At 39.3% G+C, this 27,077-nt stretch overlaps 1 protein-coding gene across 4 annotated transcripts in view; it reads right to left on the bottom strand.

The window, feature by feature from the left end:
• LOC100357199 (rho GTPase-activating protein 20) overlaps nucleotides 1-27,077 on the bottom strand; it is a 50,402-nt gene that overhangs the window by 14,534 nt on the left and 8,791 nt on the right. For 3 of the 4 annotated variants that reach the window (XM_017342864.3, XM_051818793.2, XM_051818812.2), the window contains 16 exons: nucleotides 26,026-26,103; nucleotides 24,611-24,677; nucleotides 21,732-21,914; nucleotides 19,756-19,910; nucleotides 18,095-18,253; nucleotides 15,632-15,738; nucleotides 14,670-14,865; nucleotides 13,415-13,571; nucleotides 12,096-12,230; nucleotides 11,397-11,489; nucleotides 10,667-10,753; nucleotides 7,560-7,744; nucleotides 6,109-6,270; nucleotides 2,262-2,371; nucleotides 1,458-1,647; nucleotides 81-192 (listed from right to left, as the gene is read on the bottom strand). In XM_017342864.3, coding sequence (XP_017198353.3) covers nucleotides 81-192; nucleotides 1,458-1,647; nucleotides 2,262-2,371; nucleotides 6,109-6,270; nucleotides 7,560-7,744; nucleotides 10,667-10,753; nucleotides 11,397-11,489; nucleotides 12,096-12,230; nucleotides 13,415-13,571; nucleotides 14,670-14,865; nucleotides 15,632-15,738; nucleotides 18,095-18,253; nucleotides 19,756-19,910; nucleotides 21,732-21,914; nucleotides 24,611-24,677; nucleotides 26,026-26,103 — 2,176 coding nt within the window. The remainder of the gene's footprint in view (nucleotides 1-80; nucleotides 193-1,457; nucleotides 1,648-2,261; nucleotides 2,372-6,108; nucleotides 6,271-7,559; nucleotides 7,745-10,666; nucleotides 10,754-11,396; nucleotides 11,490-12,095; nucleotides 12,231-13,414; nucleotides 13,572-14,669; nucleotides 14,866-15,631; nucleotides 15,739-18,094; nucleotides 18,254-19,755; nucleotides 19,911-21,731; nucleotides 21,915-24,610; nucleotides 24,678-26,025; nucleotides 26,104-27,077) is intronic. The other variant, XM_051818820.2, reaches the window with a different exon arrangement.

Here is a 27,077-nt window from a genome sequence, read left to right as displayed (position 1 = left end):
GGCTACGTAATATACTACTCAACAGAGTCTAGGTAGGTACATAGTGGTCTAACCAAAGGCAATTAAATGATCCAGGGTACCTGCAGTTGCAGGGTAGCTTTTTGGATCTATTGTGATTTCTCCAACGCAGGTGAAGATGTCACTCCTAAAAATCCTCACGTAATTTTCAATTAGAAATTGAACAAGGGCAACCTGTAACACAAAGACCAAAATAAAATGTATTTTTATATTTTGCATCACTATAAACCATATTTCATATATGAATTGTGGATCTAACAAAAATGTGAAACTCCAAAAATTCAGCATCGATATTAAAACATATGAACCCATTTTTCTCTATGAAACATTATCAGGTTTCAGAGTATTTGTGCAACAGATATCTAAATTCTTTGAATCCACGGATTAACACTTTCAGTTTGCACCTTTTTTGTGAGCAGCTTACATCAATGACTACATTTTTAGAGATATGACACTTTCAATTAGGAGGTTTGAGGTGAAAAAGTATAGTCACATTTTAATATTCATATAGCACCCAATAGACACAAACTTGGGAATCTCATTTTCAAAGTAGTCTGTACTTGGGAAGCAGAGATTCTCAGCAGCTTCTATTGGCAAGAAAGGAGGCAGGTAGAGAAAAAATGTCTGCTTGTCTGACTGCAGTCTCTCCTTGTGCACTGCCCCACCTCACCTCAGCCTTCTGCCTCACTTTCTGGATGAGCCTGACTTTGTCATGTTGTCACTCCACTGTGATGTTCTGGAATCTTAGGCTCATTCTTTTTAAATTTTATTTAAGTTAGGGAAGTTTCATGTATTTCATATACACAGATTTTGGAACATAGTGACACTTCCTCCCCTGCCTGCCTCCCATCCATGCTTCTTCCCATCCTCCACCTCCCTCTCACATTCCTATGCTTAATTTTTACAGAGATCTATTTTTCAGTTTCTTCGATGCTTAGTGTAGGCTCATTTTTATGTTCTTCCAGCAGAGCAGAAATCAGACTCATATCTCTGCATGAGTCACAATTAGCAGAGCAAGGTCAATGGGTGCACCCATACTGCCCAGAACATTCAGGCAGTGTCACCCAGTTCTTGTGTCACTGTAATTATAACCAGTACATAAATAAAAAAACCTCAGCTGGGAAACAGTGTTCAATGTCACACTCAGTGGTGACATAGAACCTTGTTTCCTACAACATCAAAGCCCAGGTTCATTTCTATTATACCACATGAATTTTTTCTTTCTAAAGCTTATCTTGAATCTGTTGTCCTGATTCTTGGATGGAAAAAAGTGACTCAGTGCTCTCCCAATCCATTAGTGAATGCAAGAAGGATGAATATATTCCAGAGGAGTACCTGAAGTGTGCACTTCAAAATGATCCATCAAAATTAATATACTGAATTTTAGACACGAAGTAGAGACAGTGCTCCCTACGGGTAAAAACTAGACATGCAATTACCTTTCTTCGCCATTCTGTTTTTCGTTCTGAAATGTCGGAAATACGTGGCCAAAGCAGGCTTAGAGCTACATGCATGGACAGGTCAGAAGTTGTTTCATTAAAAGATGTTGAATTCATGGCTATTTTGAATAAGGAGCCAAACATGGACTGTAAGATAGTAGCGTTGGGTGTTGGAAGTAGTGTGAAAAGCCTAAACACAGAAAAATGCGTTCTTAAAGCAAGAACTTTAATTTAAAACATTGTACTTACTGATGAAATGGAGCAAAATGCCTTTAATGCCATTGGCACAACCAAGTTAAAATACTGGGGAATGTAGCAAAATGTCTTCAAAATATTTTCTGCAATGTTTCTCTGAATCTACTACATTATATGCTAAGTGCAGCAAATACCATTAGAACTGAATTTAATAGAAGCATATTTAAAACAGTCATTGCACTCTAGAATGTAGCCAACTGAAAGCTTCTTGATAAATTTAAACAGAAATTAAATAAAAATAGCTCCTTTGCTATTTAAAGTAGTAGCACAAGGTGTTTAAGAGTACAAGAATTATCAATTGTCTAAAAGACTCATGCCAGGTATTAATGCACACACAAATGTGTCATTCAATTAAATTCCTGAACCACTTTTAGAATTTTCTAGCTAGCTGACTTTTTGATAATGTTACACAAAGACTATTACTTGATTATTACTCTAGCTTCTGTCTCGAGCCAATGATTTCCAATAAAATGGCAAAATAGAAGCTGATTTTTTAAGAAAATATGGAGGTTTTTTTAGAAAGCCCCAGAGTAATTACTGCATTATCACCTTTGAAATGCTGCTATTTGAGTTTTCTTGTTTCCTTCATCCAAAACATGAAGCCAGCTATCATAAAGACGGTCCGTAAGAAGACTGCCGGGAATGCTTGAAAGAAAATTCTTATATAGGTAAAAAAAAGAAATAAATCATATTATTCTCATGGGAACAGCCATTGGCTAACCTGGAAAGAAAACTTTTGATGCTTTGAGTTTAGTTCCAATGTTCTTCACAGACACCAAACTGACAGCTCCAAGACTATCTCCAACCCTCCACTTAACTTGCTCTACAGAAGCATGCATGTGGATTTTCTGTATCCAAAAGCAGAGAATACATGCAGGGTGTCTAGACAGTGGTGGGAATGGAGACAAAGTCTACTGCCATCATCTGACACTTCCTTCCTTAGGAACATCTTACAAACAAGTAAGATCTGTTGTTGAGCAATATTACTTCTACTATTTTCTTGATAAGAAATAAACATACACATTTAGCCTGTTTATTTCATGCCCACTAGTTTTAATTTCCAGCAGTAAAGGTTTGGAATCAGATGGCATAAATATCTACTGTCGCTCCCCGTCTTCGTGGAGGAACGACACTAAACCCTGCCTAGGGCTTTCCTATCCGAGTCACGGCACCATTATGTCACTCCCCCTCTTCACGGAGGAACAACACAGGACCCTGCGCTGTTCTTTTGTCTGCTCGGCCCTCCCCGGGTTTGCTGCTGGTTCTTCCCGGGTTGGCTACCGTCCCTTCCACCTCCGTGGATGGGCGGTTCCCCCTGCCACTTTCCCCACTTCCGCAGGGGAGCGGCACACCGCTGGCCGGCTCTCTCGGGGGCTGCACAGGTGTTCCTTCAGATAGATGTTCCTGGTGCATGTTGTCTCTCTCCTCCTTTATAGTCCTCTTCCACCAATCCCAACTCTGCTACCCACACGCCGAGTACGCTGCTCTCCTCCAATCAGGAGCAGGATCAGCTCCTGCAGGTTACTGGTCGAACTGGAGGCAGCTGCGTAGAAGCTGTTACTCCCTTCTCAGCGCCATATTGTGGGAGAGCAGATGCATAGAATAAGTCTTAATTCCAGTAACAGTCTAGTCCGAGTTGCTCCCCACAATCTACACCCATGCATATACTCATATACACTTGGAAAGTGAAGATGAAAGTTTCTGACTTGAGTTGTGTGTTCTCAAAGGGAGAAAACTCACATCACAGTCTCATTCTTCACGTCTTTATGGAAATTAATCTCTCTATAGGTCTTTTTATTTTAAAAATTTATTTATTTGAGAGGTAGAATTATACACAGAGAGGAAGAGACAGAGAAAAAGGTCTTCCATCTGCTGGTTCACTCCCAAGATGGCCACCATGGCCAGAGCTGGGCCGATCCAAAGCCAGGAGCCAGGACCTTCCTCCTGGTCTCCCTTGTGGGTGCAGGGCCCAAGCACTTGGGCCATCTTCCACTGCCTTCCCAGGCCTTTAGCTTGGAGCTGGAACAGAAGTGGAGTAAGCGGAACTTGAACTGGCACCCATAAGAGATGCCTGTGCTGCAGGCAGAGGTTTAACCTACTATCCACAGCATCGGCCCCTCTTTATAGTTATAAGCAGAAAGGCCTTGCATATATTACCATATGCCTAGTTTTTACCTACAAGTTATTCTTTACATCCATTGGTTGAAACATGTACAATCCCCACAAGAAGGATTTTAAGCATAATTTAGATATATCACTAATCCAGGTCTTTGGTTACCCAGACTATAGATAAGCTTCCTAGTGGATCCAAGGAAAGTTTGCTCATTTATGGCACTGATGCACAATGTTAATATCGTGAAATTGAGCCCATGAAACTTTATGAAATTTCAGTTTCTTTATCTAAGCATGAGTGGTTGGTTTAAGAAATGCATCCAGGCAACTATCATCATTATAATCCAATGAAGGTTCATACATTTTAATATTCATTGAGCTATTATTTGTCCCAGACACAGTCAGTAGTACTTGAGATGAAGCAATGAAGTCAGAAGACACAGTCCCATTCCAGTAAAACTTCACTATGTCATTGGTCTGCAATAGCACCCATATCAATAATATGTATTAAGCAGGTATTTTTGTGGAGTTGGATCAGCCTGTGGAGAGAGGAAATCCTCCAGCTGTGGCTGGCTCTGGGAGCTTGCCAAACTCAAGGCACTTTTGGTGATGCAAACCACAGGAACACACACGTGCATCATGTGCCTTCTTTCTGATATCTTAAACCAGATGAAAAGCTGGATTTTTTAAAAAATTTATTTATTTATTATTTATTTGAAAGGTAGAATTACAGAGAGAGAGAGAAAGACAGAGAAAGGTCTTCCATCTGTAGTTCACTCTCCAAATGACAGCAATGGTGGGAGTTGGGCCAATCTGAAACCAGAAGCCAGAAGTTTGCTCTGGGTGTCCCACGTGGGTTTTTTAGAGGCTCAAGTATTTGGGCCACCTCTGCTGCTTTCCGAGGAACAATAGTAGCAGGCAGATGGATGGAAAATAGAGCAGCTAGGACTCAAACCAGTGCCTACATGGGATTGTGGCACCGCAGGAGGTGGCTTAACTGGGTATGTCAGAGTGCTGGCCCTGGGAACTGGTTATTAAAGTCACAACACAACCCAAGAAGATTATGCCAAAGATATTTGCTATTGGGTCTCTGCTTCTAGACACATGAATGACAAAATCAACGTGGCCCTGGTTACATATCTATTTCTTGTCTAAAACAATTCTCTAGTTATCATACTTGGTAATCATAGAAGGTCCAGATTACAATGTCTTCAGAGGATAACTCTAAGTCTTGCAGGAAAATTAAATCCAGTTCATGTATGTACCTTACAGAGGATAAAACTCAACTTGTTGTTTTGTACCATTAGCATAGCTACAAGGCATTATGACACTGTTGCTATTTATCCTATGGCCTATTTGACTACGAAAGATGGAAAACTGTCTTATATTAATGTAATTTGGAAAATTTATTTCTAATCATCACTACAGTGACATATTTTGTACATAGCTCTTAAAAAGCAGCAGGATGGATTGATTCATTTTTTTCTCTGCTCTTTTATTTTCTCTTATAGAAATACAGCATGCACTTGTGATTTAGCCTCATCTTTTCAAAATGCATTTATTTTCCATAGAGATTAACTAAATATTCAGAATTCTGAACTAACTTGGGTACTACACCTGAATTCAGAGTCATTTTCAAAGCAAGGCTTGTGTTGAAAGTTACTCTACTTTTAGTACCATGGATAGTGTGTTAAATTAAATAGTTACTAACCAAGCATACCAGAGTTCATGAAACTGAAAGAAGGCAAAAGTGGTGAAAATGTTCCTATACCACTTTTAAAGTGCAGGCGTAGGGGACAGGGGGAAAAAATTATCATTAAATAAATGGAGGTTTTGATGGCCCCCTTTTTTTTTAGCCTTTGTTGATTCAGTGTAAGGCAAATACTGTAACAGCTTTCGAAGCTTAAGAGAATTTTTTTAAAAAGAGAGCTTGATAATATGGTGTGAAAATCATCAAATCCAGAAGGTTTGTTTGGATCCTCATTCTGTGTTGGGAAGGGTAAGTTTTGACATGATTTTGGGAACAGCATTATAATAATATTAGTTCTATATGGATTGTTGAGAATGAACAAGGACAGGGTCATCTGTGATGATCAAAGAAAGCATATGCACTCCATGGGGCTTTCAACAACGAATGAAGTAGTTGCCGTCAACATGTACTTTGTGACATTGGTTTCAGAATCTTAAATCTTTAGGCCTATTATTGTTCTTAGGCAACCATAATGAGTGAAACCCACCATACGGCACCCATATTATAAATAGGTGATGCTAAAACTTTTCCTACCATGAAGGTGGTTGCAACCACCAAAACAGACTGCCTCTTCCAATTCACCTGGCGTCCCAAATTCAATTTCCTCTGCAGTGCTCTACATGATTTCCGATTGCCCTGTTTTCTAAACATGCCCGGTGTGCACAGACTTTTGTGCTCAATTATGAAAAGCATATCCTGTGTGTGAAATAAAGGGTATAAAATTACATGACATCCCATTTCCACAAACCCAGAACACATGTATGTCTCTGGTATGAAAGGTACCAAAAGTATGAAAAGTTACAGCTCTACAGAGAATGGAATGAAAATAACTATGAAGATTTCATTTTGGTGTCTCTGAATACATTTTGTATCCACCAGTCATTCTATGTTCAAACAACAAAACATGTTAATGCTTGATTTAACAGTGTTATCCTTTCCCGTGAATTTACACCTCTAAATCCAACTTTCCCAATGATTGTCCCCAAGGGTGGACATTTTGTTTCTATATCCGTTTCCATGTTATACTCCCTTTAGAGTGACTGTATACTCCATTTCTGCCTCTTAGAGTTGTCTTCTCCTTTAAAATGAAGCTGAAAACCATCTTCTCTGAAACCTTCTGATTGCATTCCCTTTTACCAAGTTTTTTTTTAATTTCCTACTGCCCTATTTACATGTCTAATGCAGAAGAACAGTAAGTTTCAGATTCAGTTATTCTGCAGCATTTTCAATCAAGTATGCCATTTGTTTGCTCAGTGAGCTTGGTCACAATAAAGAACTTCATTAAGACTTTTATTCCTTTGGTGACATGGGGATGTCAATACAAATTTCCTCTACATACACCTATGGAAGGTGCAAAGTCTAGTGCAGCATCTGCCATGTAGCTGACATGATGAATTTCTTCACATCTAGCCTACAAATCCTTACATTAAGAGATGAGCTTGGCTGAACCCTCAATAAATGTACCACTCACAACATAGTACCCCAACTTTTATAGGCCTCAACCTGTAGCTTTCAATTTACAAATTCCTTTAGAACGAAGGATTCACACATGCCAGGGGATGAATTTTTATGTTGAAGCCCTGAAGAGACAAATGTAATACATGTGAGACATTTTGAGTGGTAAGATTAAATTGCCTGGAAGAGGAAATGACAGGAAACTTCTGATTAGCAGATAATTCCGGTTCTTAAGAATCCAAGAAGAATGTGAAGGGGAGGTGGACTCACAGAGACTCAAACACAGAGCCCATTTTAATTTTTCTGTCCAAGAGTATGGGGTCTTTTTTCCGAAACATAGACTTGCTTTTTTCACTCTGCAATACCTAAATGAGATTGTCTGTATTGCAGTAGCATGAACAAAGCTTATCAGCCAAATATGGTGGCTATCTCATATTTTCTCCACTGGGGGACAGATTTCAATGAGGAGACTTGACCCCTCCAAGTTCTCTCAACAAAGATGGGTTATTGAAAACCAAAATGAGACCTACCAAGAGAGGTCTGGGCAAGTTGTCATTCTTGCAAACATCTTGGATCAGAGACCCAAATAGCTGAGGTGGCTCAGGTGTGGGCAGGGTAGGTTCTTCAAGCGAGCTGTTCCTGCTTCCATAAAAGCCCCACTGATTCAGCCACTTTCTTAAAGAATGTTGACTTTGAGTACGCTCCTGGTGGGGATCTGAAGAAGAAGTGAGATGATTAGTTGCAGAGTTGAAGTCATAGATACTCATTTACAGTATTTCCAGGTTATGGCACATATGTTGAGTAATTAGAAAGGGAGAAATTGTATCCTTTGTTGTGTAGGAAGGTCTACATTCTGAAATTGGCTCCCAGAACCCATGTACTCTCCTTCCCCACCTCCTAGAAACTGGTAAGGAAATCTAGAACAGCCCCATGTTCAACTTTTGCAGTGAGAATACTTGTTAGATGGTGCTAGCCACAGCTTGTTGCATTGTACCATGAGGTTTTTAATATATAAAGGTGCAAGTTTCCTGATGCTAAGTTTATAGTAAATTCATGGGTAAGATCTCACCTGAAAAAGTAGAAGGCATTTGGTGTTCAAACCAATTGGACATTGATGCTCATCTTATCTCATAGTAATTCTCCCCCAATTCATTTATCTTCCCTGGCATTTGGAATGCCTAGCAATTGCCAACTATCTCCCATCATAGGAATCCACCCTTCCGCACACAAGTGCCTGAGCCTACTCCTTAGTCATTCTCTGGCCCACTCATCTGTAGGGATGGCAACTTCAGGCAGCTTAACGGATAACCCACATTTGCAGTCGGTGTCCTTGGTTGTGTGCAATGATCCTCTATGGTCTTGTGCCTTGTGACATCTGACCAAGTGAACCAAAATGATTTCTAACTTATCAGCAGTCCCTGCAAAATGAATGCTGATCCAGAGTCGCTTTTCAAAGAAAAGGTGATCAGTAACAAACAGCTGAGTTCAAAGGATTTATTGCTGAAGTGTGCATGCCTTCTCAATAAGGTATCTTAACATTTTCTCAAGTAATCCCCTTACAGCAAACACTGTAAAATTCAACTGAGGAGCCAAGGTGTAGCCTGATAGATGGCTGTGTTCCATAATCAGACTTAAATACAGATCTACTGGCCACTTCAAGGGTATTGAGTGTATCACCTTTGCATACACATGAGGGCAACTCTCCTGGTGGTAAGAAAGATCAAGAGGCTCCTGGTTCTGTTGCCACTTCATGGTACCAGTCTGAATTATAGACTACTTAGCAGAAGTTTTGGTTCATATAAGCCCTGATCCAAGTAATTTCAGTTCTTACTCATTTGACCCAAAGCAGCCTGGATATCATTTGACTCAATCCTAATACTGCATCCAGTTTAGTAGTCTCTAGGAAAGATGCAGGCAAGAAAAATGTCAGATCTACCTAGAATTCATTTCTGTGCCATTTTTCAAAAAAGAGAAAGAAGAAGAAAGTCAATGCATTATTAAATCCAAGGGCCTATTTCTGTATGTAACATGTGCAAAGTTTTGTTCGCATTTTACATTAGTACATAGCTTGTCCAGTTTAATGCAACCTGATGTACCTACACTTAAGGACACACAATTGTCCCATGGTCAAGCTTCAGATTGATTGTAAGCCCATGGATAACCGAGATTCATACAAAAGAACCGTTCAGCTGAATCTTCACTAAAGTACTAACATGCATCATCAAGCAAATGAATGGTTATACAAGTGATGTGTGTTATGGAATCATTCTTATTGCATCCATAAGAAGCATATACATTATGGTAAACAACTAGTTATATGAATATTTCTAAATATGGTAGAAATGGAAAGATGGAATAGGTATTTTATCAAATATGTCTGAGGAAGTTCTAAATGTTTGTGGAAATGCAATTTAAACTTTATTTTTATTCAAACACTTTTAAATGCATGCATAGATGTCATATGAAGCACATTTCATTAACTTTGCACAATAATGTATTCATACCAACTTGTTACAACATGTCTCAACAGGATAGTTTCAGACACCTGCAAGGTTATGGCATCTTTATTCAGCAAATATTGATGTAATAACTAAGACAAGGTTTATATGGAAGCATGGGTTGAATGCTGGTGGACTCACTGATGCTTTATAAAAAAGTGATGAGGACAATGTCCTGAAAAAAAATCAGCAGTTTGCAAATTTTAAGGAGTGACAACAGGATGTTAATGATGAAGCCTGCAACAACATACCATCTACAAAAATTTGCACTTGCCCTGATGGAACAGAACTGACTAGTAGCAGCAGAGACTTTAGAAAACACCATTGACTTGGGGCCAGTGCTGGGGCGTAGCAGGGTCACCACCTGCAGTGCCAGCATCCCATATGGGTGCTGGTTCGAGTCCCAGCTGCTCCACTTCCAATCCAGCTCTCTGCTATGGCCTGGGAAAGCAGTGGAGGATGGCCCAAGTCCTTGGGCCCCTGCACCCACGTGGGAGACCCGGAGGAAGCTCCTGGATCCTGGATGCTGGATCCTGGATCTTGGCTTTGGATCGGCACAGCTCTGGCCATTACAGCCATTTGGGGAGTGAACCAATGGATGGAAGACCTTTCTCTCTCTGCCTCTCCTTCTCTCTGTGTAACTCTGACTTTCAAATAAATAAATCTTTAAAAAAAAAAAAAAACACCGTTGACTTCTCAGAAGGGCCTAGTTTCACAATTAATGCCTGAAAAGTGAGTGATGAGCTAAAGATAAATGATCTAAAAACACGATCAAAAGTGCCTTCTCTTAGTAGAAAGTACCTCATGGATATCCTTTTACCAGAAATTTGATTATTATTGGATGGAATGTGTGGCCTTAATTTAAACTCAGAGAAAGCCTGCAGACACTTTTAGGAAATAGTCCTTAACACACTGATAAAGGAAATGAAGCAAAAGCAAAATCCAAGGTAGTGATGGAGATTCAAATCTATGGAGATCAGAAAATAGAGGACAGAGAGCAAGGTGGGCCTTAACATTTTTGAGAAAGTAGTTATTGAGGTAATGTTAATGAAAGTATAGCGAAAACAAAAGAAGTAGTAATAGGATTCTTATCTTCATAACTCAGAAAATGGACAGCAGAGAGCTGGGTAGACTCGTACCAGGTGGAGCCTTGTCAACTTCCCCAACTTGTGTCTCCTCATCAGTCTCTATGCCTGAGTAGGACTCCAGAGGTGTCTGCAATTCCTCTGTTAATTAAAAAAAAACAAAAAAAACCGTTGTCTTAGTATGAATACGCTCAGATACCAAACTCAACTTCTGGTATTGGAACAAAAAATTATTAAATACATGCACTGCTTCCTCATGATAAGTATTTTCTTAAGTTTTTAAGCTTCATGAAAAAAGTTTATGAAAATATACATTATGAAAAAACTATGCATGGATTTAAAAATTATTTTGACCAAAATAAATATATAGATTCCATCTTTAAATTTAACTTTAAATTTAACTTTATATTTAACTTTAAATACCATCTTTGAACGAAATATGTGAAGTCCACTTGCATAAAGGAGAAGGGGAGATCAGATGGGATGAGCTGGCAACATCATAAATGCTCATCCAGTGTCCAGCTGAGAGCAAATCATCGAAAAACATGAAGCTACAAAGTTGTCTTAAATTACAATGTTTTGTGTCCAGTTCTGTACCAGGAAATTCAGTTCTTTCTGGACACAAGCTGTGAGAAGCAGTGAGAAAAATCTTGCAGATATTTTTGGAAAAGTTCTTAGTGTAATATTAAAGGAAGCAAGGAATAACAAGAGTCATAATAACAGTGCAAATTCTAATCATCAGTGATTTACAAAATAGAAGACAGAGAGCTGGATGGGTCCATACCAGTTATGGATCTGAGGTCTTCCTCTACGTGATCTGTGTAATCAGTATCTATGCTTGAAACAGGAGTAGGCACCAGGAGCGGTACCAGGTTATCTGTGGAAAAGAAACCAAAAGGTTATCTAAATTTTTGTTGTTTAAAAATTTGTATAAATATTCTCAGATTACAGACTCATGTCAACTTCTGATATTGATATGATAAGTTTTGAATCCATTTATCTATTAGTCATAATACATATTCCATGAATGTTTTGAGGCTTCATAGCAAAGTTTATTAAAATATATTTAATGAGAAAATGATGTATGGATTTAAAATTTTTGGCCAAATAAACTCCTGTTTTCAATTCTAATTTATATTTTTTATTTTTATCTCTGAGTACATTTCTGCAGGAAATGTCCTCTTAGATAAAAGAGAAGGAAAAAAAAAGATCCAATATGGTGAGCTGGTAACTTGGAAATTGTTCATACAGTGTTCAGCTGAGAACCAATAATCAAAAACCATGAAGCAAAAAGGTTGTCTTAGCTTAAGGTGCCTCATGTCCAATCCTTTATCATGAGGTTCAATTCTTTCTTTACAGAAATGGAAGATTTCATCCAAAGTAAGAATCATCTTGCAAAGTTTTTTTAAAAGAAGTTATTAGTGTATTGTTAAGGAGAGTTCAGGAAAAATAAAAGTAGTTAAGTAATTACGGAGATTCTAACCTAGTAAAAATTCTGACACAAGGCTAGGTGGGCCCACATCAAAGGTGGCCTCAGAGTCACCCTTCAGCTCTTCACTTGTTTTAATCAGCGTCACATCCATGGGTTGGCAATCAAGAGATTGCACCTCCTTAGTATCTGTGGAAGAAAAAAACAGATTGCCTTGGTTATCAATATTCTCATATAATGGAGTCAGGTCAATTCCTGATCAAATGAGCTTTCCAAAATATTTCCTCTAAGCAATAGGATGAATATGATAAAACCACTGATTGGAAAACATAGGAAGGGACTCATGATACATGCCCCCAAGTCCTACTAAACTCACCCTTATCAAATTGCTGGATGTCTCTTAGCTACATCTACCTAGGATTGAATGGTACAAATTTCTAGGCTCATGGGGATTTCTACTAGTCATATTTTGTGATTTTTTTAAACTAATTTGCTTTGCAATCATCTTTAACCCTTAAAGCAATCATAAAATTCCGATATTCCTTCCATATTTTACTGGTATGAGCCTGAGTGACAGAATAACTGCCAAAGACAGGGCCACTACTCAATGATGGCACAGGGTTCTAGCTTCCAGAACAATTGTAAGACATCAGAGCAAGTGCTCTGCTCCTCAGTGATGCTGCTTCATTTCACACCCTTTCAAAGAGCACTGGAAACATGGGATGCTTCAGGTACCCCAGAGTGTCAAAGGAGCCGATATAAAGCAGGCAATACTGTGAGCCTCTTCAATGAGTTTCAACCTGGACATATTAATGATATGTCTGAGAGCACTTCAAAAAGTTTATGGATGAAAGAATTTTAAAGTAGGACTTCATGTTGATCAAAAATATTTTCACGTGATGTCAAAAATATATATTATGAAAAATTATACATTGATTTGACTATGTTTTGTGCCATAAGCCTGATATTTTAATTCCATGTTTCCATAGAACTTGTGAGGTACTCTCATATGAAAAGGCCCCATTTAAATTAGGTTAGAAAATGAATCCACAAAATGGATCATAGCATGATGTCTCTCAAGCAGTTATGATTTGAACAAGCAATTCTGTACATTAGGGACCTCTTCTCAACTTTTCTTTGGTCTCAAGACATTATGAAACTGCTCCTGAACTGTGGAAGCCTTGAAAAGGCAGAGGCAGTAGAGTCTGGGCAGTACAACATTGTTCTTGGTACTGGCCCCTGAGCTCTAGAACTGACACTGTCTAAGCATCTTCTCTCACACCTGGTGGCCTTGTTATCTGTTTCTCAGCAAAGCCAGTGACCCCAGATGGAGGATCTGCCATGTTCTCATGGAGATCCCAGAGAGCTCTCACCCACAATGTTGTCACTGTCCCCCGAGACATTATTGCAATTCACAGCATTGTCCCCAGTATTGTTGTAGAAAATCATGGATCTCTTCCACAAGACTGAATTGGTGGCATCTTTAAATATCTCAGGACAGTTTTGTATTAGAAAGTATGTCAGTGAAACCTGTGACACAAAAGGGTGAAAATAAGGTATTCTTTTTAATTTTACATAGCCATAAATCATGTCATATGTGAATTTTAACATTATAAGAAACATGAAATTCAGAATTATGAGAAAAATTCAGAGTTAACATAAAATTATATAAACTAGTTTTCTCTCAGAAATAACCATTATACTCTCTAGAATATTGGGTAACTAGGGATTTGCTGAATTGCTAACATTTTCAAATCAATGACTTCACCATAAAGATAATTTCAATGTCATCCATAAAGGAAGTTAGGGGTGAAGATGTATGGTTGCATGGTAAAATCTGTAAAGTATTCAGTATACAAAGACTTGTGAAATGCACTGGCCCAATGATATACCTTAAACTTGGGAGGCAGAAATTCTCAGTGAATCCTTTGACAAGAAAGGAGTCAGCTACAAACAGAACTTCTGCTTGACTAGGCTTCCTGTAGCCTTGCTCTGTCTCCCCTCAGCCTTACATTGAGAGGGAGCTCGGGAAGGAACTGTGTCTGCATTTGGAATGTTGTGGCTCTCTTAGGATGCTCTGCATCCAGTGCCAGTAGCAGAGAAGATATAGACAAGCATTTCTCTGGATGAGCCACAGCTGGCAGAGTAAGGTCAAGGTGTGTGGAGCTAGGTGTGCTCATTTTGTGCAAGCAAACAAGGCAGCGTCACTGACAGCCAGGAGAGATGGATGCTACCCCCACTGCCATTGCTCAGCTGAGAAAACCCTGGTGTAGAAACCTGGCTCAAATGTACACAACCTTCAACAATGAGAATTAGAATTGTTGCACCTTGATTTGTCCAACCAACTCCAGGTTCCTTTCTATCATAGTGCATGAGTTCCTACTCTCTCCATGGGTAAGTCAAATCACTGTTCTGTCTCCTGAAAGGGAAAGGAGAAGTGACTCACTGCTACCTTTTTCCTACCTAACATGCCGCCCTCCCGTAGCTCCCAGGATAGGATAAATGAACTTGGAGCAGTGTCACTAAAATGTTCATTTTAAAAAATGGTCTTTCAGAATTCATATCCTGAATTTCAGGTTCCAAGGGGACCCTGCTCCTCGAGGGCATAAAAATGAGACATCTAATTACCTTCTTCCTTAATTCATCTGCTACCTCTGAGCTTCTGGACGTTGAATGCCACAGGGGAAGAATTCTTGGGGCAAGACACAATGATAAGTCTGAGGTAGCGATAATTTTGAATGTAGACTGTTGAACAATTTTGTTTAGGGACACAAACAGGCACTTCAGGATAATAAAATTGGCTTTTGGCAGCTGGGCTAAGAGCCTAAACACAGAAAATGCATTTTCTTCAGCAACTTGCATATATATACAAAGGAAATAGGGCACTTTGAATGCCTTTAACACAACACAATGAAAATACAGAAAATGAACCAACATATCTAAAAATCACTGCCTGCAGTTTTGGTGAAACCATAGCAATGTGCTTTAACTGCAGCAAACTTTCTGAATACATAAGTAAGCATAAGTAAATTTTAAAAAACAGTGTTGCATGCCATATGTGTGGCACTGAAAGTTTACTGTTGAAATTAAACAGCGAGCAAATTGAAAGCACTACGTTCATTTTAAAGATAGTAGCACAAGAATGCTGCCTCATGACAAGAGCCCAGTGCTATAATTTAACTGACTCAGTCTAGATACAAACACATACAAAAATGTTGCATTGTACACCGTATATAGACCTCTCTGCTCGGCTAGCTCTTGGATTATGTTTAGGTCAGACCACTGATAAATTGGTCTTATCTCTTGGACCAGCGGTATTCCTCCCATATCAATGTCACAAATTCAGAATGTGTACAATGGTGAAGGACTCCATATCAATAACATTAGGAGAGAATTAAGAACTAAATGACAGAGGCAAAGCCTATATCTTTTTTCATTCTGGCTTTCACCTGTGTGACCAGTGAGACCCTTTCACATTGTTCTTTTGTTTAGCAGATAGAACTCTAAAGCAGAACTAGTATTGTTTTTGCATGCTGTGTAGACTGTGGTTGTGAAGCAGAGTTAAAGTACAGTAATTATTGTATCAACACCTCTGAATTGCAGGTACTTTATTCTTGTCCTCTTCCTCAAATACATCAAGCCACTGGTCATACAGCTTGGCTGAAAATATAGTTCCTGGCAGGCTTCGAAGAAAATCCTTAGAGTTTAAAAGATAAGTCATGTTAATTTGATGCCAAATATATATGAGGTTAATTACAAAGAAAGTATTTAATTGAAATATTCAGTTTAATCCCAACTCTCTTCTTAGACATCCAAACTATGACCTCCAATTCTCTGAAGGGCTCATGTAGAAATGGGTGCTCAACTTTCTTCTGACAAAAGCTAGAAGCAAAAAAGCAGCAGCTAGGAAGTTCTGGGAGTGAAGAAAAAGTCTCTTCCTGTGTGATTCATCTTGTTTGTATATTCTAGCAAACTCATTCAAACCTACAGAGTCTGGTTCTGCATCACCCTCAACCCTATCACTTCCCCAAAAGCATAGAAAAATACCTGTTTTACATGTTTATATCAGACCCAGTGCTTTTAAATAAACCTTAACAACAAAGGTTCTTAATCAAATGAACTAAATATACAAACACATGCACTCATTTACAATGTTAAGTGAGGATTCAAGCTTCCGATGGCAGTTATGTGTTGTTCTTGGGGGAAAACTCCCTAACAACCTCACCCTAGATTTCTTTCACACCTTAACATTTAGTGTTCTCAACATGAAAGCAGAGGATTGTGGAATATGCATTTCCAAATTCCCAATAGGTAGGTAGACTTCAGAATGAATCGTTGTGTTGGAACATATATGCCCTCTATACAAGGGAATCATACAACTTAAACAAAGCACCAGTCGAGAGCTTAGAGTATTTGGGCTAGATGCATGCAAAGGAAGGCTTCTTAACTGCTAACTCAGAATACTGGTCACATCATGTGGCTGATGAACAAGTCTTACCACTGTAAAGTCAGTCCTTCTCCTAAACTTTAGTGAACAGTCACATTTTTTGGACAACAGTCAGGGCAGGCTGTCATATTGCCTGCCAGCTTTCCTTCCACTGGTCTCACTAGAAGCCTCAAGACTCTCAATAGCAATGAATATTGAAGATGCATTCCAACTACTACTGCAATTGTAATCCAGCAACAGTTCACTAACTCTAAAATTTATTGAGCTGTTCTTTTGCCACACATAGTTTGTACTACAGCAAATAAAACAGTGAAGAAAATGGACAAAATCTCAGGCCTCTTCTACCTTGACTATGTCATTGGTGTGCAGTACCCTTTTCTGGTACTTAGAGTCATCCACTGTGTTTTCCAGGGAGTAATCCTTATCTGTGTGGAGAGAGAAAGCTTCCAGCTGTGGCTGGATGTGGGAGTCTAGGAGGATTCAGGAGTACCTTTGTCTGTTGTGTACTGGACTGTCATGCACTTGGAACTTGTGTCTTATCTCGGGTTTTTCTATGCTACAGTCAATTGATAGGGCTTGTTCTAAAAATTGCATTTTGTTCTTTACCTTCTGCTTATAGACAGCTCAATGACAAATTCAATTTGGTCCTGATCAAATATTCGTGTCTAGTCTGGACCACCTCTCCAGGTATTTCCCATGGTATTTCCCAAGGATTTTAAAGCCTTCAGTGCAATTTCTCTACGTCTTGCTGGAAAGTGACATGAATCTCATGTATGTTCCCTAGTATATTGCTATGATCTGAGTGTAGTATTTGTCACCTATAAGTCATCAGTGGCCTATTGCTATTTCTCATTTGGCCACACATGGAGGATAAAGAAAGACCAAATGTGATACAGATTCTCATAGGTTTTGAAGGCCCATTTGTAGACATTATCGTGTTAGCATATTTTTCTATAGCTGTTAACAAAATTCAAGTATCTGGAAGGGTTCAATTCTTTCTGTTATTATTTTCTCTTTTGCAAGTGTTCCTAGATATTTAGAATTTTTTGCATCTTTTGAAACCTACTTATATTTTACATTGATTATATTTTCAGAATTCTAATCCAATTTTGACTGCTGCATCAACTTTTAAATTCAGATTTCTGAGATGTGCCTGGTGTTATACTCAGATTACTGTTCAAATACAACTGTGACTATTGGGCTAAGCCCAATCCAAAAAACAAAGTATACCAAAGGTGATCAAAGTGAAGTCAAGCACAATGGCAGAGTCCTTTGTCCACCACATTCTTAAAAAGGCATAAAAGACAGGGGAAATGACTGAAGATTTTCTTTGCATCTATGTGCATTTGTTGATTCATTGTATGGCAAATGTTTGCTGACCATCAAAAACTTCTAAGAATGGAGTGTTCAGACGTCAGTTTGAAGAAAAAGGAAAATTTATCTGACATCCAATGTTTACACAATGAAGGGAGTAGCTGCCTGCTACAATTTCCTGTCTCTTGAGTATTCCATCTATTAAATCTATTAAGCCTTGGAGTAGTTGTGATGAATGAAACCATCCACATACCTCCATGTTGTGCATACATGACGCTAGAACTCTCCCTACCTGTAATACAGCGGCTGCCACAAGAGGAGATTCATTGCTCCAGTCAACTGTACCTCCAGAACTTATTTTTTGCTTCAGGGCTGTGTAAGATGCTATGCTTCCTGGTTTCCTGAATATTCCCTCTGCCTGTGATCCTTTGTCAATAAGGTAAAGTAAATCCTATGGCAAATAAAAAGAACAAGAGATAGGGCATTACAGATCCAGAAGCCTTGAACAAAGGCTTATTTCCATTTATTTTCACAATACTGTTATATTAATACAAAGATAAGAGATTCAATGTAGTTCACAGATACAATTCTAAGAATATAATGATGCTTCCCTCTCTCCCCTTCCTCTATATCCACTCACTCACACTCTCTCCCCACCTTTCACCCCTACTTTCTTTATTTTCTTTCTTTCTTTCCATTTTAGAAAAAAACAGCAAGAGTGTGTGAGGGGACACTGAGAGAGCTGACAGGAATGAAGGAAATTGTTTTTGGGATCTCTGAATATATTTTTAACACTTCCATCTGAAGAATTTCAACATGCTTTAATCATATTTTCTTCTTCAGTGCACTGAACTTTTAAATCAAACTTCTCTGATTCAAACTTCTAATGAACCACTCTTTATTAATTTACTATGCTTTTCTCAGTACTTCCAAATATCCTTGATCTTGCCCACATAGGGAAACTTAGCTGTCACACTTATTTATCATTGGTTTACTATGCTTCAGTGACTGTGACCCATTCCTACTTCCTGTAGTCCCTTGTACTCATTTAAATCCAGGCTGAAAATCCATCTCTTCCCTGAATCTATCTCGGATTGCATTCTCTACTCACCAGATTTTCATTTCCTATTGCTCCACCTTTATGCCCACGGGAGAAGGTAAAGGATTTTCAGGGTCAGGTATTCTAGAATGTTTAATCTACTAGCCCACTCATTTTCACTCTAACTTTGGGCATTGCACACAACCTTAACTTTCTTTTTATCCACTGTTGATGTCTGGATGATGGTCCTAGCAACTCCTTAAACTTGTTGCAAATTCTACAAGGTCTGGACAATATTTAACATGAAACTAACATGATAAACTCCTTCCCACCTAGCATAACACTCCCTACATCTAGTAGAGTACATGGGAACACTGGACAATTAACAAATATGGTGATTATGAAGTATATTAATTGGAAATAAAATGGGCCACATTCTCACATGATAGAAGCATGAATATATGCCAAAGGATGTATGGAAGCATTTGAGCTACAAATAGCATATCTGTGAGATATGCTGAGTTGCAAGATTGAGTCATTTGGATGAGGAGGAAGCAATGAAAGGACACTGAAAACTCATGCAGAGTTCAAGGAAGAGGTTAAAGGAGAATCTGAGGGTGAGGTGGACACAGTGGTTCAGTCACACATAGCCCTTTGTGGTTTTTCTGATCAGTTCTATGTGGATCTTAGCTGAAATCAGTGGAACCAATAAGAATATCATTTTTTTGCTTTTGTGTCTGACTGTGAAATCTAAATCTGATTTTTCTTCCTTGAAGTAATAGTAATAAAGCATTTCAGCCAAAGGAAGGGGCTGACACAAGATTTCCTCATTTGGAAATAGAATAACAGGAAGACACCTAACCCTCAACATTCCTGTCCTTGGGAGGTTTGTAGAAGATTGAAGCGAGACCTACCGAAAGTGGGCTCGTCAGTTTTTTCTTCCTAGACAGCACCAAGAGGGAGGCTGGACAGAATCGGACTGACAAAGGAGCTGCTGAAGAGTCCCCCTTGGTCAGATCACCCCGCTTTTTGCTCTTGTTCGGCCTGAGCAGTCGGGTCATGCGCCTACCTGGAGAGGAAAGGAGATTATTAGAGTAGATGAGTGAACTAGATTCTAGTTTCCACCTTTTCTATCTGACAGATATTTTCGACCATAGTTAGAGAAAAGAGAGAAGTTGCGTTATTTATTGTGTAGAAACTCCTACATTCTGAAATTGGCCAATCGCATTCATGTGGTATTAATGAATTCTTCTTTCCCATTTCCTGTAAACTTGTAGATAGGAAGCAGATATTTAGACTAGTGGTTAAATACCCGAGTCCCATATCAGAATACCTAAGTTTGATTTCCAACTCTTCCTCTTGATTCCAGATTTTTTCAAATGCAGACTCTGGGAAGGAGGCAGCACTGAGGACTCAAGAAATTGGGTTTCTCTCAAGGGAGATCTGATTAAATTTACAGATCCCAGTGTTGGCCCTGACCCAGCCATGACCCTTTCTGGCCATTTGGGGAGTGAATTGAAGGACATGAAATTTCTATCTCACTGTGATATTCTCTCTCTCTCTCTCTATTTCTCTCTCTATTTCTCTCTCTCTCTCTCCCCCTTTAAAATCAACTGCCAATGAAATACAGAGTTTTGAAGAGACTCAGGTTCAGTGGAAGACGGTCCAAGTCCTTGGGCCCCTGTGCCATGTGGGAGACCTGGAAGAAGCTCCTGGCTCCTGGCTTCAGATCAGCACAGCTCTGGCTGTTGTGGCCATCTAGGGAGTGAACCAGTGGATGGAAGACTCCTCTCCCTCTCTCTCTCTCTGCCTTTTCTCTCTGTGTATAAGTCTGACTTTCAAATAAATAAATAAATCTTTAAAAAAAAAAAAGAAAATCAGTTACTGCCACCATATTTCTCATTTTCCTAACAAGTTTCTCAGCAGAGACACATCTATAAAAAGAACACTGGAATGGTAGCAGGAAAATGGAAAGCAGGAAGCTCAGAAACCCCTAACCACAAAGATTCAGTCGGGTCTAATCTAGATCTGTGTCTGAAGCAGATGTGTAAAGTCAGCTTGCTGTGGGCTCATTCAGAGTCCATTCAAGGGGCCACCATTGAAACATAACTGGTTAAGCTGCAGCCTGAGATACTGCATCCCATATGGCCACTGTTTCAAGTCCTGGCTGCTTGACTTCCCTTCTAGCGCCCTGCTAATGCACCAGGGAAAGCAGCAGAATATGGTCCAGGTCCTTGGGCCCCTACACCCATGTGGGAGACACAGGTGAAGAAGCTCCTCGCTTCTGACTTTGGCCTGGCCGAGCCCTGGCTGTTGGGGCCATTTGGGGAGTGAATCATGGGATGGAAGATCAATCGATCTCTCTCTCTCTCTCTCTCTCTCTAACTCTGCTTTTCAAATAAATATTTTAAAAAGATTCAGTTCAGGCTACAACCCCTCAGCCACTTCTGCCCAAGGCAGGACAGATCCCAGTTCAACTGCACAAATCTTTGCTCTCCTAGAGATCTTCCACTTTGAGTGTGTCTAAGTCATGCAGTAAATTGATCACCTGCTGCTCTCAGCCGAGATTCAGAGAGAAGCCCGGGGATGGGAAAGTCATGACTTCTCAGAAGCTGCACTGTAATGTGACATAGGTGGGTATGGGCACAACTATGTACAGAAAATATCCAGGGCATCCAGAGAAGACTAAAGACCTAACACAGAGAAATGAAGACAAACTTCTAGACCAGAGTTTGGTCTTTGAATGGATTCTGTAAGCCTGAATTTGCATGGGCATAGGGTTTCTGTTTCTACTGCTCCCCCTCCCCCATGGAGAGGAGTTTTGGGTCATGAATTTCTTACCTGGGATGTGACCTGAAAGAAGGAAGTTGCTGAAAAAGAAAGGACTCACCACTCTTGCGCTGGCCTGTGGCCTGGCACCTGGGTTTCAGAATGAAATAGCCACATACATGTGAGCACAACTCTTCTAAGGTAGATTCGTGGAGGCTGGGAAGAACGACAGCATTCTCAGATGCAGGTGACGGGTTCGCAGCTCGAAGGTAGGTTGTTTGAATTGTGTATATATTTTCGTGTCCTATGCAGAGAAAAATTTCAATACAGATCAGGCTGATGGGGATGATCAAACATGCCTTGTCATCAGCATGGGTACCACACTAGGGCCTGCTGAAGTTCTCCTGGGGCTTTGGGAAAGAAGAGGGCTGTCTTGTGAGTGAATATCATGCAAACTCTCTGAAGAGACACCACGTAAAGCAGGTGTCCCAGCAAGGAACTTTTCAAAAGTAAAGAGAACAAAAGTGGAAACCTGTTGCCTAGTTTGGAATGCATACATCCCTCTCTGCATTCCATGTTGGTGACGTCTGCTGTTTCCATCAGAAAATATATAAGGCCTCCTGATTTTCTGCCTTGACACCAACTAGATTTTTATGTCTCCTGCAAGTTACTTGACCCCACTATGATTACCTTCATCATTTTCAATCCTTAACCTCCCTTGTCACATAAACATCTAAGTGCAAATGCATGAAGAAACATCAGTGGTTAACATTCTGTGAATTATTGGACCATACATGTCATGAGTTGCTGTGATCAATAATCTCACTCCTGTGCTGGCAATCAAGAGAGACTTCATTTTATGTTGTCAGCTCTATAGTCAGGACTGCTCAAGAGCAGTGGAACCATGGTTTTCTGTGACCATTCCTTCTCAGGGGCCCTCCCAGCTAACTAGCCAAGGGAAGGCAACAGGGTGTTGGAAACCTAGAGGCATTGTGCAAAGTACTATTTCCAGAGTGCAAGCCCAGTCATTTATTTTACTCTTACATCCTTGAAATTGCTGGTGACCTGAGAAATTCTCAGAGATCCTATAATAGGGGGTCGATATTTATCACAAAAGTGAAGATGCCTGTGGTGATTCCTGTGTCCCGCATTGAACTGCCTGGGTCTGATCCCTGTCCATAGTTCTTAATTTCAGCCTTCTGCTAATGCAGACCTTGGGAGGCAGACATGATGGCTTGAAAAGCTGGATTCCTGCCACTCATATGGGAGAACTGGATTGAGTTTCTGGTTCCTGGCTTCTGGCTCCTGCCTCAGGCGCAGTTTAGCACTTACTCAGTCTCTCCTGACTCTCTCTCTCTGCCTCTCAGAAAATAAATTTTTAAAATTTAAATATCCTGACTAGTGCTCAAACAGTATTTGGCACTTTGTGTTCTGTGTGGGGGCAAACTGATGAAATCTTCACTTAATATATACTAACTTTATCTTCTGTATATAAAGATAATCAAAAACGAATCTTGATGTGAATGGAATGGGAGAGGGAGCGGGAGATGGGAGGGCTATGGGTGGGAGGGAAGTTATGGGGGGGGCCATTGTAATCCATAAACTGTACTTTGAAAATTTATATCTACTAAATAAAAGTTAAAATAATTTAAATATCCTGTGCCTTAAGATGTATATTTTGATATTTTATTAATTTACTATAAAGGCAGAGTTAGAGAGGGGAGGTGGAGAGAGAGATCTTCCATCTGCTGGTTCATTCCCCAAATGGCTGCAATGGTCGGGGCGGGGCTAGGTCGAAGTCAAGAGCCAAGAGCTTCATCTGAGTCTCCCATGTGGGTGAAGAGGCCCAAGTCTTGGGCCATCCTCTGCTTCTTTCCTAGGTCCACTTGTGGGGAGCCAGATGAAAAGTGGAACAATCAGGACACGAATCAGCACCCATATGCAATGCCAGCATTGCAGACAGTGGCTTAACCTTCTACACCACAGTGCCGGACCTAAGATGGGTTTTGTTTTTCTTTTTACAAAAAATAAATGTTCCCTTTTTTCCATTTACAATCTATCACTGAATTTTATTTTTTAATTTATTTTTTTTTCCTTTTCATCAGGCACAGATAGTGAACAAGAATTATAGTAACTTCTGTCTTACAGGAAAAGAAACTTCCATGACTTTAGCACAATAAAACCAAAATGTCAGGATGCGCAGGAGTTAATCAACACTTGAGTGTTGAGAGCCTGTTAAAGGACACATTCAGGATGGCAGCCAAGGGGCCACCATGAATGATATGCTCTTAAAATCTTCAGAGCCAGTCATGATGTATGAACCTTTTCTATGCCTATGTGTAGAACATGTTTTATGTAAATTAAAGCCTTTTGTTAAAATATATTGCCAGTTTTTACCTTTTTTACATTATTTTATTGCATTACATTATTTATTACATTATTTTATTGACTTTTGCAAAGATGTCAATGTTCAGCGAAAACACCAAAAATAAATAAACAAACGCGCATTGTGCAGGTGGAGGTTTCCTCAGATGCACTCAGCGATTCCTGTATTCTGAGACTGCAGTATATCTTTCCAAAAAAGAAATTTCATATTTAAATTTTACAGATTACGTGAAGACATCCTAAGTTACACATGAAAGTGCTTCCAAGATTGTTGAACCGTAAGCAGGTAAGAGGAAATGCTGTGTGATCTTCCTAGGAATCATCTTCAACATTTTACTGCAAGGTCTGTGACAAACGTTCTCCCTCCTCTCCTTCTAACCACTCTGTTTCTATTAAGGACATGAACAAGTTTGCTCATCCTTGAATTGTTTTTTCTGTAGCTAAATTGCTCCAAAACTATCTTAGGAGAGGTATAATCCTTTTATCAATGACCTCTAGATCAAATGCTACAAAACTCAACCTTATAGGCTTTTCTATCAGAAATGTGATTATTTTGATTTTCTTATTACACTGATACACATTCTGGGCATAGATTTGGCATTAAACAAATCTTACCAATAAGAGGCTGTGGAGCCTCTTCATTTGCAGAGCTGACCAAGAGTTGGTAGTCTTTTTCAGAGCCCTTGGAGAAAAAAGAATGAAGCATCACAACAAATCTTCATCAGTACATACCTGCAGGACTTATTTCCTTAGTGTTTCCACATTTCCAAACAAGAAAAGGACCGGACCAGTGTAAATGCTATTCCATCCAATGGGGTGACCACAGTTTTTGAGTTAGCAAGACTGGTTTGTTTAAGTACCTCCTGTCCCTCTTAGAACCTCCAAGAATCTACCCCACATTTTTGCTGTATCGCTGTTGATAGGCCATGTATCTGTGGAACCACAGTGTAGTTGGCTGGGTGCTTTCTGTGTGCTCCGTGAAATGAGAAATCACATTTATGCCTTTTTAAAAGGAAAGTCCGATCCTGAGAATTCTACCTTCTGCTATCTCCAGTTTCTTTAGAGAATATTGCATTTACCCTCACGTGTCCTTGTCCATACAACCCTTTTGCCTATGGAGTCACACACCTGCCATGACTATGCTTAAACCAAATAACACTTGGAGGATATCATAAGATACCTTGAAAGAGCAGAATGTCAGCCCACTGGCTTCCATTCAGACAAGCCTCATTCTGGAGACAAAAGGGACAAGGACTCTAATCTGAGGAATAGGCCAGCTCCAGGAAACAATCCCCCTAGCAGCTCTGGAAATGCTAGTTGAAACAAGCACACCTACACTGTGTATCTCTTAAATAACTTTTGTGTCTTCCAAAGGAGACTGAAGCAAAAACATGATTCAGATGGAGTTAGTGTGGAATGCTAGTATGATTGCTCTTGATTCCTGATGAGAACACAAGACCTTGACATTACAGAGTATCCCAGACAAGAAGGCTATCTCACACACGTACACACACACACACAGACACAGCATAATATTCTCAAAATTGTTCTGCCAATAGGAAGTGAGATCTCAGGAAAGTCTTTTCTTTTAAGGTAGGAGTTAAAAAGCTTCTGTTGAAATACCTTGACTTGGACATAGACAAACTCTTTGTCAAAATGGAATTCTTTCTTGTCTGATGATACCAGTTGCTTCAACAAAGGAAAACACTGCATACTAAAGAAAATGAACTATGTTTTTTAAATCAATGTCCTGTGACCCACCCCCCTAACAACTGACTCTGTTCCAAGACTGGATTGCATTCCTGGCTCCAGGCTTCAGCTCCAGAACACCCCAGTGCATAGTGTGCATTCAGGCACTAAACCAATGAGTTGGACCTCTCTATACAAGCTTCTTTCTCTCTGTTTTTCTCTATATACATCTCTGCCATTGTATTTCTGTCTGTCTGTCTCTCTCTATACATGTCTTTTTGAAAATATATCAGTCACAAAAAATCAAGGTTGCTATTTAAAAGTGGCTGTTAGTTACTTACAGTTAATCCTAGTACTGGCAGTGATAGGTTGATGACATCATTCGCTGTGTCTAAATTGGTTACTGTCACAATTATAGACTGTAAAAGGAAAAGGAGAAAAACATTGCTGAAATGGAAGAATTTTGGAGCACATGACAAAATTATTATCAATTGTTATCCATAAGTTAAACACAAAGTTTGTTTTTAAAGCTCACAAAGTAAAAAGTAGAGTACTAGTCCTTAGTTAGAATTTATTTTCATTCCTTTATATAACAGGAAGCCAACAGAAAGAATTTCAGTAAAGCATATAATTCTTTTTAAATAAAAAAGCTATGACACTCAAAACAGCTTAGGTGAGGAAAAGAAATGCTGCAAATGCTGAGAGGGCATTTATTTTAGTACCATAACTTCTCACACATTCATTTCTAGTCCCTTAAGAACTGGCTATCACAGCCACTCTTGTTTGACCAACCAGAATGGAAGGAGCATTTTATCTGAGTTAATCACCAAACTTACGGAGACAATAAATCCAGGGCTTACAACTGAACATTCTAGAAATTGAAGTTTCATTCCCAGCTCTGCCAGTCAAGAAGGGATCTAAAACAGCTCTCTATTGCCCTCATATTCATAGACTCCTCTATGGAAACCGGAGATGATTTACAGAAAAATCACATGAATAGTGTTTGTGAAATCAAATCTAGAGTTCACTAGATACTATACAAGACATTGTTTTTAAATAAGATAATATAGAAACAAGAGCATGTATCATGGATGTAGTTGGAGAAATCAGACAAATCCATAAAGAGGTCTGGGTCCTCTGATAAGCAATGCTTAAAGAGAATAAATAAATAGCAAAATTGGACTCCCACAGGCCTTAAGTATATTAAAACAAACTGGATAGAAATACATTTCTAACTTATTTCTTTCCTTTAAATTCTTTTTTTACAGGAAAAATTGTCTTTATTATGTTTCATCCCCTGATGTTCTCTTAATAAAAGGGCATTTGTTAAGGAAATCAGAAAAAAGTATGATTGTAATTTACTAAAACAATTTCATTCATTGGATACCATGCT

Source organism: Oryctolagus cuniculus, chromosome 1 (genome assembly GCF_964237555.1).
Source record: "Oryctolagus cuniculus chromosome 1, mOryCun1.1, whole genome shotgun sequence".
NCBI lineage: Eukaryota > Metazoa > Chordata > Mammalia > Lagomorpha > Leporidae > Oryctolagus > Oryctolagus cuniculus.
Note: the sequence above shows the minus strand (reverse complement) of the source record. Positions and strands in the feature narration are given on the sequence as shown.